Here is a 14354-nt window from a genome sequence, read left to right as displayed (position 1 = left end):
TGAAACCTTACCCCTGACTTATTTGGTGTAGAATACTCTAACGAAAACCCTTTGTCTTCTTTACCCTATAAATAAAAGGATTGCAGGTGCTCTCCCTCTCTTGCCTTCCAGAGTGGAAGAGGACCCATGAGGTTGCAGAGCAGTCCCACTCTGATATGAAAATTACTTATGCGTCCTGTGCTTACTCGCTGTTTTCTTAGCTTAATGTTGCAGTCAGCTCTTTTGAAACCATCTTATCTAGTCAGCGCCGGTCGCTGGCCAGAGATGACCCTAACTTCTTTGGGGGAGTGGCCCTTCCAATATAAAAATCCCTTAACTCCTGGTGTGCACCCTTACCCACTTCAAAGCCAGCCTTCACAGTTACTTCCTTCTCACGTCTACCTGTGAATTCATTCCTAATCGTGTTTCTTCTTTAATATTTCTTAAATAAGGACAATGGTTTCTCAACTCTGCCTGTGCTTTCTGTTTAACAGCCAGAATGCGCTCTATTTCTCTCTCTCTCTCTCTCTCTCTCTCTCTCTCTCTCTCTCTCTCTATATATATATATATATATATATATATATATATATATATATCAGCACTGGCATAGTTTACAGACATTTGGACTTTATTATAAGATAGGATGGAGACCCACGTGCGGTGGTGCAGGTCTGTAATCCCACCTATGCTGAGGGAGGAGGATCACAAATTTGAGGTCAGTCTGGGCAGTTTAGCAAGACTCTCTGTCTCGAAAAATAAAAAGGGCTGGGCATGTAGCTTAGTGGTAGAGAGTTTGCCTAGCATGTACGAGACCCCGGGTTCAATCCCCCTAGGGATCAGAGACAGAATATGGAGAAATATCGGACGTGTTTTATAGGTCTCCGCTCCCCCGGGTTACTAACACACACTAAAATCATTTGGCTTGTTTTGGCGACAGCTTCTCATTCTACCCAGACTGGAGATAAGGTGGGGCCTTATCTCCGCTCCGAGGCTGAATGACAGGCCCGCACTCCTCTCTCCGCTCATTCTGCAGCCAACCCCCCCCCCCCAGGACCGGCGCCGGTGTCCCCAAGCCCTCTGGGAAGTGGAGTCCTTCCGCCCGGACCCCCGACCCGGCGCTGTCGCCTCCAAGTGCGCAGATGCGACTCCAGGCGGAGCGGCGTCGAGCTCGAGCCTTTTGTGTCCCTGCGCTCCGTGGTTCTGGCCGGCGGCTCCGTCCGCTCCTTCAGCAGTCCGGGAGAGCGCAGCCCACGAGGACCCAGCCCCGTGGCCAGAGCGGGACCCGGAGCAGGTCGGGGGTAAGTGAACTCGGGGGTGCCACCCGTTTGTGCGCGCGGCTCTAACGCTCCCGCCGTAGCCCCAGAGGCTTTTCAGGTTCCAGCCGGGGTAAAGCTGGGCCGCCCCAGGTTCCCGCCCAACCGTGGGGGCCGGGCGCGCACCTCCGGGGTCTCCATCCCGGGCGCGCGGGAATATCCGGGCTCCGCTAGGAGCTGGGGGGCCCGCTGGGGCGGGGCTGCCGCTAAGGCCTCTGGGAAGTGGAGTCAGCTCTCGGAGGATTCTGGGAGCCGGCGTGTGGTGGGCGGAGCCCTCAGGCTGGCGTCGCGGGGGACCGCGAGCACCTGTCGCTGCTTTTGGACCGGAGCGGCGGCCTTGTGCACCTAGGCGGCCTGTGTCTTGCCCACCCCCCTTCTGTGATTTGCTCTGTCAGAGTTTTGGGGTCTCCCTGTACTGGGGGACCATTGTCAGCAGCCGTTTGGCTCTGAATGTTCAAGGAGTCCCCAGCTTGTACTTATCAGGATCTTAAATTAAAAAGCGAGTGAGGAATCTGAACTATAAGGATCCCATTTACTGCTTCGTGTTGGTGAATATGAAGGATGAACCAACTGTAGCGCCATAGAGTTACTGCTACCATAATGACAGGCCACCTTCTTGCTGCTTCTGTGCTTTAGAGTCTTGTAGGAGGTATTTTTGTGCTTTTTTTTTTTTTAATTCTTTCTTGTTTTTTGTGATGCTGGGGATAATCGAACCCAGGGCCTTCAGCGTGCTAGGCAGGTGCGCCACCATTGAGCGATACCCTTAGCTCTCATAGGCATTTCTGAAGGTTTTGGAAATAGGTGTGTGACTGAGGCTCACTGCCCTGATCCCTCCTGGTATTGTCTTGATATTCCAGAGGATGGTTTTCCCAACCGTGGAGATTAATTTCCTCCAATAATAAAGATTCCAAGCAAAGTTGAAGTACGTATTAGGCATTAGGACTTAAATGCATAGGAACAAATTTACTGGGACTGGAAATAGAGTATCTCCCTCTGTTCCACAGGGAGCAGGAATGAGTTCTAGAGGAAGGCAAACCTGACCTCAAAAATCTCTCTGTAGAGTTTCACAGCGGAGTTGGGTGATTTACAGGAAGAAGCAGGTTATGTGTTGCTGAAAAGTCCATTTTCATCTCATCAGAAACAGTATATACTGAGAAAGAAATAGCAGGACAAGGAAGAAAAGCTGATCATGGATTATCTTACCATTGAAGTTGAGCCAACAGGTAAGAACTATGGAAAAAAAACATGAAGTTGAAAGTGAGAGGTGGGAGAACTACCTCTTATGCAATGAGAAGGCCCCACATGATAGAAAAGAGAAGCAGATATCTGTCAGAGAAGGCTCCAGAGTAAATATTATCACAATTAGAAATAATTAGTAGGGCTAGTCATGGTGCCTATATCTGTAATCATAGCTTCTTGGGAGGCTGAGGCAGGAAGATCACAGGTTCATGACGAGTGTAGGTAATTTAGCAAGACCTTGTCTCAAAATTTAAAAAAATGAAAAGGGCTGGGGACATAGCTCAGTGGTAGAGAGCCCCTGAGTTCAATTCCCAGTAACACACACATGCACAAAATAAATCATTGATCGGCTCCTGTAGCATATTCTCCAGTCCCCTCCTCCTCTTTCTGCACTGCTGGACTCATCCACATCCCCTCTAAAAGCTGTAGAAGGGAGAATATTCCAGTGTTTGCATTCATGAAAAGCATAGGTAGCACTTTTCTACCCCTGATAGGCTCTTCCAAAAAGATGATATGTTTGGGTACTGTGAGGGGGGGATTGAACTCTGGGGTGCTTAACCACTGAGTTCCCTCCCCAACCACTTTTTTTTTTTTTTTTTTTTTGGCTGGTTTCACTGCTGAGGCTGGTCTTGAACTTGGGATCCTCCTGCCTCAGCCGCCTGAGTTTCTGGGATTACAGGTGTGCACCACCATACCTGGGAAATTTAACCTTTTTTTTTTTTATTAAAGGACTTTCACTTTGTTGTCCTACACTATCCCAAACTGAGAATTTTTAGTTAACAAGAATAGTCTTATTATATAATTAGCTTTTTTTCTAGTGAATTTGGGAAAATGGATGTTATCTCCTTCATGGTTTGTTTGCTGTTCCTTCCAGCCATGACTACTGATGCTTCTCTAACCCCAAAACAGAGCACAGAAGAAATGGAACCTACTGTTGAACTTCTTCCTGTTGAGTTCCAGGTGAATTTGAGTTTAATTTCATTTTGCTAAAATCTTGGTACAATGTGTCCTTGTTCCTTTCTTTCATGTTTCAGAGATCAAAGGAAATCCTATTTAGAGAATAGCACAAAAATAATTTTTTCTTAAAAACTTGAAGCTCTGGGGAGAGCTCAGGTTGGAGGTTTGAATTTGAGTGATCTATATGGACCATATTTAAAACTATGAAACTGTGATCATTAAGAGAATGAGTATAGAAAGAAAAGAGGCAAGATATCATGACTGACTGCTTAGCTATCCAACACTTAGAGGTCAGAAAGATGGAGGGAAGCAGCAAAGGAGACTGAGAAGATGTGACCACTGAGGTGGAGGGAAAGTATGGCATCCCGGTCACCAATTGAAGAGAGTGTTGTAAGGAGGAAGGAGTGTTAAATCAGCTGTGTTAAATGCTGCTTCTCAATCAAGAAAGACAAGGCCTGGGAATTGGATTTAAAGATAGGAAGATTACTGGTGACTGCGAATGGCAATTTCATGGAATGATAGCATGGGAATGAGTTAAAAAAATAATGGAGAGATATTAGAGCCACAGACGATATACAACTATTTTAGAGAGTTCTACTTTAAATGAAAAGAGTTGGGGTGATAATTGAAGACTAAAGTGGTGTTTGATCATTTGTGAGAGTTTTTGATACGGAGGGTTGAACTCAGGGGCACTTGACCTCTGAGCCACATCCCCAGTCCTATTTTGAATTCTATTTAGAGACAGGATCTCCCTGAGTTGCTTAGTGCCTCATGATCATTTGTTCTTTAAAGATAGGAAAAATATATTATTTATAGGTACATGAAAATAGGTGGAGAAGAAAAGATGCTTCAGGATTGAGCCCTGAGAACTCAAAATTTAGAGCCATTTTTCAAATATTACTAAAATTTTTAAAAATAAGTAATTGGGAGAGTTAGGGAAAATACTTACAGATGAAGAAACTGAGACTCATTGTAACTTGCTCAGAACCATCAAATAGTGGGTCAGAATTGAGATATGTCTCGTTCTCAATTCTGTTCCTCTAGCCAGTATAATCTATTTTTTAAAGAATTTTTTTTCATAATACCTTTATTCTACTTATTTGTTTTTATGTGGTGTTGAGGATTGACCCCAGGGCCTCACATGTGCTAGGCAAGTGCTCTACCACTGAGCTACAGCCCAGCCCCAGTCTAATCTGTTGAGTGACTTTTCCAGAAAGAATTCTGCAGGTAAGTCTGGTTAATAAAGTACATGTATGACTATCAGCATACATAGAATTTGAATCTTAGCCAGGCTCAGTGGTGCAGGCCTGTAATCTCAGCAGCTCAGAAGGCTGAGGCAGGAGAATCACAAGTTCAAAGCCAGCCTGGGCAAAAGTGAGGCACTAAGCAACTCAGTGAGACCCTATCTCTAAACGAAATACAAAATAGGATGAGGATGTAGCTCAGTGGTTGAGTGCCCCTGAGTTCAATCTCTAGTACCTCCCTGCCACCAAAAAGAAGAATATGAATCTTACCTTGGAACAGTAGATAATTTTCAACTTAAGTTAGTAAATTCACTCATTCAGAGAAAGTTTAACTACCAAAGTATAACTGAATAAATCTAAAAGTCATGACCCAAAATCCAGAGCAAAAAGAGGCCTTCCTGATAGAATAGCACTACTATCTACATACATTCAAAATATCAACTTGAATTTCTTTAAAATCTCAGAATATACTTGGGATCAGTGTAAGTTACATATTTGAGCCTTATCTCATCAACAACAGTGATTAACATTGGGTTATCATTCAATGTTTAATTTACATTAGATCATTTAGTAAAATATAAGAGGCAGAAGACTATAATTAGGAGTATAGCTTTGGAGTCATTATTGCCTGGTCCAAATCTCAGATCTGACTCTAACATCTGTAGATGATATTAATAATAGTACTTAATATTGTATTATATGATTGTTCTTATGAGATAGTGCAAAGGACTTAGTCCAAGTAAGTAAATTTTTATAAATCTTAGGTTTTTATTATTATGTTTCTTAACAGACTAATATTTAGTAATTTGATGAAATTCCATTAAGGTAAAGGTTTAACCTTCAGATTGAAAAGGATTTTCTCTTTTAGATTATTTCCTCCCCTCAGGATTAACAACCCCTGATTTAATGTGCTTGATCTTCCAGGAATTGATGACAGTCAAAGATGAGGAAATGGACTTCACGCATGAAGAGCTGGAAGAGCTGAATTCTGCCCACAGGTACATGGGCATGGATATGAAGGTGGATAATTATGGAAGCCTAGTATTTTGGGGTAAGGAAATATAATTTTGTGTTGCAAACTGCTTTTTAGGACACCAGTATCTCAGCCAATTTGAGCTGCTATAACAAAATAGGATAAACTGGGTGGCTTATAAACAACAAAAGTTTACTTCTATGTTTCTGGAGGCTAGGAATTCCGGGATCAAGGTGCTAGCATGTCTGGTATTTGGACCCACTTTCTGGTTCATAGATGGTACCTTTTCATTGTTCATATAGCAGAAGGGTCTTTCTGGGGCCTTTTTTTTTTTTTCCTGTTGAAGATGGAAACAATACATTTATTTTGTTTATTTATTTTTATGTGGTGCTGAGGATTGAACCCAGTGCCTCACAGGTGCAAGGCAAGCATTCTACCGATGAGCCACAACCCCAACCACTAGGGCCTTTTTTTATAAGGCCTTTTAATTGTATTCCTGAGGGCTGTTTTCTCATTATATAATCATCTACCAAAATCCCCACTTTGGAATACTATCAATGTGGGGGTTAAGATTTCAGTACATGGGGCTGGAGTTGTGGCTCAGCAGTAGAGCGCTTGCCTAGAATGCATGAGATTCTGGGTTCGATCCACAGCACCACATAAAAATAAATGAAGAAAGGTATTATGTCCAACTAAAATATTAAAAAAAAAAGATTTCAATACATGAATTTTGGGGGGATGCAAACATTCAGACCACGACTGAAAGCTTCCTCAATAATTAACAGAATATAAAATGCCATAGTTTTGCACAAGATTCAAAGACCCCCTCATCCTCTAGGGGATCTCTGACCATTCTGGGCTTCTCTCTCTCTCTCTCTCTCTCTCTCTCTCTCTCTCTCTCTCTCTCTGTCTTTAATATTTTTAGTTGTGGATGGATATAATACCTTTATTTATTTATTTTTATATGGTGCTGAGGATCAAACCCAGAGCCTCATATGTGTGAGGCAAGCGCTCTACCACTGTGCCATAACTCCAGCCCCAAAGTTTTCTCTTTTGAAAAGTAAAAGTTCTTTCTAGTGAAACTGAAAAAGGACAGCTTTATTATATTGATATTAAGACTTATAGGGCTGGGGATATAGCTCAGTTGGTAGAGTGCTTGCCTCTTATGTACAAAGCCCTGGGTTCAATTCCCAGCACCACACACACAACACACACACACACACACACACACACACACACAGAAAAGACTTGTAAAGCTACAATAATCATAATGGTATGATACTGATGAAAACATATATATAAATAATGGAACAAAATATTCCAGAAATAGACATACACATATATATATATATATATATATATATATATATATATATATATAGTCAATTTCTGGCAAAAGTTCAAAAGTAATTTAGTGGAGAAAGGAGAGTGTATTTTTTTATGTTTTTTATTTTTTGGTGCTGGGGATTGAACCCAGGGCCTTGTGCATGTGAAGCAAGCACTCTACCAACTGAGCTGTATCCCCAGCCTCTTTTTTATGCTTTTTTTAAAAAAAATTTTTTATTAGTGCATTGTAGTTATGCATAATAGTGGGGTTCATTTTGACCAAGCCATACATGCATATACGGGCTGGGGTTGTGGTGCAATGGTAGAGTGCTTGCCTAGCATGCATGAGGCACTGGGTTCAATCCTCAGCACCATATAAATGTAAAATAAAGATATTGTGTTCACCTAAAACTTAAGAATATTTAAAAAAATATATATGTATACCATAGTGAATTTCATATATATTTATATATAAAGTTTCCATTTAAAAAACAGTAAATAAATAGGAAGATCAAGTGTTGAGTAGAGGAAGGAGAACCAGGGTTTGGGAAAGAAGGAGACTCTTCTTTCCAGTTGTTCAGCTGGATATCGATTTGTAAGAAAGAAAGAAAGAAAGAGAAGGAAGGATGGAAGGAAAGAAAGAAAATAAAAATAAACAACAAACCTTCATGGGCTGGGGATGTGGCTCAAGCGGTAGCATGCTTGCCTGGCATCCGCAGGGTGCTGAGTTTGATCCTCAACACCACATAAAAATAAAATAAAGATATTGTGTCCACCTCAAACTAAAATAAATATTAAAAAAAACCCTTCAATCCATACCTCCTGCCATATTTAATAAATATAAAAACTCTACAAGAAAACTTTTAAGAACGGTCTTTGTGACTTTTTGTAAGGCAAACTTCGGTTAGCTATAACTCTAAATGCTTGGTCCAGTAAAGCCATCTGAGCCTGGCATTTGCTTTGTTGGAAAATTTCTGTCTTTTTTTTTAAATAGAGGGATTAAAAAATATTTTTAGTTGTAGATGGACACAGTAACATTATTTTGTTTATTTAGTTTTTTTATGTGGTGCTGGGGATTAAACCCAGGGCCTCACACATGCTAGGCTCTGAGCTACAACCCCAGTACCTCCCTGCTCCCATTTTAAAAAATTGGTCCTAGGTATTGACCCCCAGGGGTGCTTAACTACTGAGCTACATCCCTAGCCCTCTTTATTTTTTTATTTTGAGACAAGATCTAAGTTGCTTAGGGCCTCACTAAGTTGCTGAGGCTGGCATTGAAATTGTGATCCTTCTGCCTCATCCTCCCAAATTGCTAAGATTACAGGTGTGCATCACCATGCCTGGCTCTATAGTTGAATTTAAGACTTGTTCTTTATCTTTGGTTTTCAGTGGTTTGAATGTGATCATCTGGGTAGGGGTGTGTGTTTCTGTGTGTGTGTGTTTTCAACCTACAAGGGATTCTTTGAGCTTCCTTGCATCTTCAATTTGATGTCTTTCATTAGTTTAGTAAATTTCTCAGTTGCTAACTCATCAGATACTGTTTCTTCCAATTCTCCTTGTCTCATCTCTTTCTAGGATTTTAGGTACGTGTATGTTAGAGTATTTGGTTTTGTCCCACAGTTTTTAGGTGCTCTGTTCTGATTTGCTAGTTTGTTTGTCACTCTTTTTTCTTCTTTGTATTGAGTTTGGTGATTTCTGTTGACCTATTTGCAAGTTTATTCTTTTTCTTAACTATGTCAAGTACATAGTTAGAAAGACATTGTTCATCTCTGTTACCATGTTTCTTTATTTCTGTTATTTCCATTTTACTTTTTCTTATACTTTCCATATCTCTGCCAAAATTCCCCAACTGTTCATGCATGTTGTCCACCACTTTATGTAACAATCATAGTAATTTTCAATCTCTCACAGTTCTACTCTCTGGGTAATCATTCATTTTTATCTGTTGATTACTCTAACTATGGTGCACTCAATCTTGAGTAGTGTTGAGAAGTGGTGCATAGAGCATGGTTGAAAGCTGATCCATGGTTGCAAGCTGATCCATACTCATATGTATACATAATTTGGTGTGATCAGTTTCATTCCAGAGTTGAAATTGAGGCTGTTGCATTAGTGTAGGTGAGAGAGGATGGTGGCTGAATTGGGGTGACAATTATGGGGAGGGAGAGTTCATAATGGATCTGAGAGAGCTTTGGGAGGTATGATCCATAAAACTTGGTGATTTATATTTTGTGATTGGTAGGATGTAGGGAAGAATCCAGTGGGATTCTCAGTTCTCTGACTTTCAGCTTCAACAACTTCATGGTTTTGTATTTGTATATTTAACCCTTTAGAATAGCAGAATAGCAACTTATGGGGCTGGGGGTGTAGCTCTGTGGTAGAGTCTTGCTTAGTGTGTGCAAGGTCCTATTTTGATCCCCATCACCACACACATACACACACACATACACACACACACACACACACACACACACACACACACACACTGGATAGCAGCTTACACATAATGAATAGTGTTTTAGTCAGTTTTTTTGATACTGTGATGAAAGGACCCAACTAGAACAACTATAGAGGAGGAAAAGTTTATTTGGGGGCTCAGAGTTTCAGAGGTCTCAATCCACAGGTAGCAGGCTCCATTCCTTGGGGCTCTAGGTGAGGCACAACATCATGGTGAAAGAGCGTAGTGGAGGAAAACAGCTCACATGATGATCAGAAAGCAGAGAAAAAGAGAGAGAGAGAGACAGACAGACAGACATTCCACTTGCCAGATAGAAATATATACCCCAAAGCTATGCCTCCAATGCCCACCTCCTTCAGCCACACCCCACTTGCCTTCAGTGTTCACTCAATTAATCCCATCATGCGATTAATTTACTAATTGGGTTAAGGCTTTCATGACTGTCATTTCTTCTTTGAACTTTCTTGCATTGTTTCACACATGAGCTTTTGGGGGACACCTCACATCCAAACCATAACAAATACCATGAGAGTGTTTAATCTAAATTTAAGTTCATATTATATGTTGAATTTCATTTATTCTGATATTGTCAATTTCTGAAACTTATGACAACTTTAAGAATATATTTGCCTGAAATATCAGGTATGTTTTCATAATGGGATAAAAGAATCTTAAGAATTGCCCTCCAGAGTTGCTTCATTACTTATATTATTTGTGTCTACTTCATATGACCTATTAATGCATGCTTTCTCTCTACCAGCACTGTAATAGGCCCTGGGTAATATCAGTGAACAAGAGAGGTGTTATTCCTTCCCTAACATAACTTGCCTTTTGGTGGCAAAGTTTATATTCTTATATTAAAATCTTTTTGTTAACAAGAATGATGGCATTGTTATTTCCTTAGATGGGGAAATATATAGTGGAATGTATATATTTATAAATGTATAAAGTTGAGAGAGGAGATGAATCAAGGTATAAGTAATTTTAAGTTTGTGGTACAGGTAACATTAAACTTGAGATTTTCAAATGCATACATAATATAGATAGTTGAATATATGGATGTGGGAGAGAGAGAATTAATGTGGTAATTAATTCTGGAAAAATGGATTTGGAATCATTGGTCTATAGCAGGTTATTAAAACCATGGCATAGATAGGTCTTTAAAGTAGAGAAAGTAGGCAGAGGGGCAAGAAGAAGGGAACTGAGACTGATTGCTAAGAATTATTAACATTTAAGAAAAAGAAACACCAGGAAAAGTTCCAAAGAAGTAGCAGAGATTAGGAAGGCTGGATGCAGTGGCTGCAGGAGGCCGAAGTAAGAGAATCTCAAGTTCAAGACCAGCCACAGCAATTTAGTGAGACCCTGTCTCAAAATCAAAAAGAAAAAGAGCTAGGGGTGTGGCTCATGGATAAAGCTGCCTTGGGTTTAATGTCCAGTACTGAAAAAAAAAAAGTTTAGGAGAAAACCCTGGAGAGCATTTATGCTGTGTTAGTCAGCATTCCATTACTGTAACACATACCTGAGATAATACATTTATAAATAAAAAAGATTTATTTTGATTCACAGTTTTGGAGGTTACAGTCCACGGTCAGTTGGCCCGATAGCTTTTGGGCTTGTGGTTACACAGTGCCTCATGACAGGTAGCATGTGGCTGAGCAGAACTGTTCACCTCATGACTGGGATGCAAAAGTTGAGAGAGAAAGAGACTAGAGTCCCACAGCACCTTTGAAGGTACATACACAGTGACCTAAAACCTAACAGTAAGCCTCACCTCTTAGAGTTTCCATCCCCCTAATAGTGCCAAGATGGGGAACCAAGCCTTTAACCCTTTGGCCTCTGAGAGATATTCCAGATCCAGACTGTAGCAGCATAGAATCAAGAATGTCAGGAGAGAGAGTCAGGAGAGGAGGGCTTGGCCCCAGTGTCAAGTGCTGCCTAGATACCACACTACACAGGACTGAAAAGGATCCTCTGGATTTATGCACGGTAGAAATGGTTAGTGACTTCAGTGAGAGAACTTTCAACTGAGTGGTCGGGAGAGAAGCCAGAATGCAGCAAGCACAGGAGCAAGCTTGTGATGAAAGGAAGGTGCAGAATCTGCTTGAGAAGTTTGGCTGTGACAAAAGGAAGGAAAGGAAGGAAGGGAGGGAGGGAGGAGAAGGAGACTCAAAATCATATGTAAAACAGATAGAAAACAAACAAAAATTCTGTGTCTTTATAAAGGGACTTGAGAGGGCTGGGGTTGTGGCCCAGCGGTAGAGTGCTCATGTAGCATGTGTGAGGCCCTACATTCGATCCTCAGCACCACATAAAAATAAATAAACAAAATAGAGATATTGTGTCCAACTGCAACTAAAAAATAAATATTAAAAAAAATAAAAGGACTTGAGAGCCACAGTGGCACATGTCTGTAGTCCTAGCTACTGAGGAGGCTGAGACTGGAGGATTAGTTGAGCCCGAAAGTTCAAGACCAGCCTGATAACAGAGCAAAATATCAATACACACACACACACACACACACACACACACCAGGTGGGGAGGGCTGAAGAGAGCTATATAAAAAGCCACATGTGCTAGTCTTCAGGTAGTATCATTTTGAGTGATTTATTTTTAAAAACCTTCAAGTCTCAATCTGTGTTGTAATCTTTCCATCCTTCCTCAGTTCTTTTATGTTAGCATTTATTCTCATTCCTCTGTTCATCCTCTTCCCTGGTTTCTGTGTACAGTTTTCTATTCTATTAGATACAGCATCCTCATCGTCTGACCTTTTATTAGTATAATGCCTTTTATTAGTCATTCAAATATGTTTTTCCCCCATATTTTTTATTGGTGCATTATAATTATACATGGTAGTGGGATTCCTTGCTACACATTTATACATGTACCTGATATACATATATGTTTTTATAGGCATCGTTTTAATTTTGCCTTAGCAGTTTTTGTTTCCTCAACACAGAAATCACACACATTTTTTATTTTTATTTATTTCAGATTCTGAATCTATGCCTGAAACTAAAGAGTTTTTTTCAAAGCAGGAAGTTTATGAAGAGGAATCACCTGAAAGGGAACTGGTAATAGAAAGACTTGAAAAGGATGATTCCTGGGGCTCCACATTGTTAGAAGCCTGGGAATGTGAACACTCATTAGAAAGGCATCCAGGAAATCTGAAGAAAGATTTAAGGCCAGTCATAATCAAACGTAAGAGAAAAACTGCAGAGCATTATCATGAAATTGGGGAGAGCTCCAACCCAATTAAACATCAGAAAGTTTACAGGGCGAAAAAGCGATGGGAATGCAGTGTATGTGGGAAGTGCTTCAGCTACTGCTCAGCCTTTGTCTTACATCAGAGGATTCATACTGGAGAGAAGCCCTTTGAGTGTAGTGAGTGTGGAAAGGCCTTTAGCCGGAGCTCATCACTTATTCAGCACCAGAGGACTCACACTGGAGAGAAGCCTTATGAGTGCAGTGAATGTGGGAAAGCCTTCAGTCACCGGTCTGCCCTTATTCAACATCACATCATTCACACTGGAGAAAAGCCCTATGAGTGCAATGAGTGTGGGAAGGCCTTCAACCAAAGCACATACCTCATTCAGCACCACAGAATACACACTGGCGAGAAACCCTACAAGTGTAAGGAATGTGGAAAAGCTTTCAATGACACTTCTTCCCTCATTAAACATCAAAGGGTTCATACTGGAGAAAAACCCTATGACTGTAAAGAGTGTGGGAAAGCCTTCAGTGACCGGTCAGGTCTTATTCAACATCAGAGAACTCATACGGGGGAAAAGCCATATGAATGTAGTGAATGTGGAAAAGCATTTAGTTATTGCTCAGCTCTCATTCAACACCAAGGAACACACACTGGGGAGAAACCTTACAAATGTATCAAGTGTGGGAAAGCTTTCAGTGACCGGTCAGCTCTTGTGAGACATCAGAGAATTCATACTGGAGAGAGACCTTACAAATGTCAAGAATGTGAGAAAGCCTTCAGCCAGAGCTCATCCCTTACAAAGCACCTGAGAACACACACTGGAGAGAAACCATATAAATGCAACAATTGTGAGAAAGCCTTCAGCCAGAGTTCATCTCTTATTCAACACCAGAAAATTCACACAGGAGAAAAGTCCTACAAATGTAAGAAATGTGAGAAAACCTTCAGTGTCCGTTCAGCCTTCCATCAACATAAAAAAATTCATGATGGATAGAATGTACTAAATTCACAAAACATTCATTTTCTCCTGATTGTATAGATTTGTTTAAAATATTAAAAAACATAATGAGGCTTCTCTGGAGGCTGAGGCAGGAGGACCACGAATTTGGGGTGAGCCTCAGAAATTTAGCAAGAGACCCTGAGTCAAAATTTTAAAAAGGGATAGAGTTGTAGCTTAGTGGTAGAGTGCTGTTGGGTTCAATCCTCAGTACCACAAACGAACAAAATACAAAAACAAACAAACAAACAAAAAACAAAGAAAACAAACAAGGGCTGTGTTGCATAGTCACTAGCCCTCTTCCTTGAAATGTTGCTATGTATGGAAAAGACCAAGAAGGAGTAAATGTGAATATCTATGATCCTTTTAAAGAACAGTATTAGAGGAGCTGGGGATATAGCTCAGTTGGTAGAATCTTGCCTTGCATGTACAAGGTCCTGGGTTCAATACCTGGCACCACATACACACACACACACACACACACACACACACAGACATTAGAAAATGGAACATCTGAGCATGAGATAAATGCCATTACCTAGAAAGAGGACAGTGATTAGGTGGCAACAAGGCCAAGGTATTTTTGGTACAGTTGGAGGATTGTTGGTTTTGCTGAGGCAGGGGACACATGAAGTTGTGAAAAGCTGAAGATACTTC

At 40.8% G+C, this 14354-nt stretch overlaps 1 protein-coding gene across 1 annotated transcript; it reads left to right on the top strand.

Annotated features, from left to right (window-relative positions):
• Nucleotides 1-2432: 2432 nt before the first annotated feature.
• Nucleotides 2433-13694, top strand: LOC144256967 (uncharacterized). Its single transcript, XM_077802900.1, has 4 exons — nt 2433-2515; nt 3406-3491; nt 5657-5783; nt 12481-13694. Exons 1-4 carry the CDS (start codon nt 2482-2484, stop codon nt 13692-13694), a joined length of 1461 nt encoding a protein of 486 aa, XP_077659026.1. The 5' UTR covers nt 2433-2481.
• Nucleotides 13695-14354: the final 660 nt, after the last annotated feature.

Source organism: Urocitellus parryii, chromosome 9 (assembly GCF_045843805.1).
Source record: "Urocitellus parryii isolate mUroPar1 chromosome 9, mUroPar1.hap1, whole genome shotgun sequence".
NCBI lineage: Eukaryota > Metazoa > Chordata > Mammalia > Rodentia > Sciuridae > Urocitellus > Urocitellus parryii.
The sequence above is the reverse complement of the archived record's forward strand: the minus strand, read 5'-3'. Positions and strand labels throughout refer to the sequence as shown.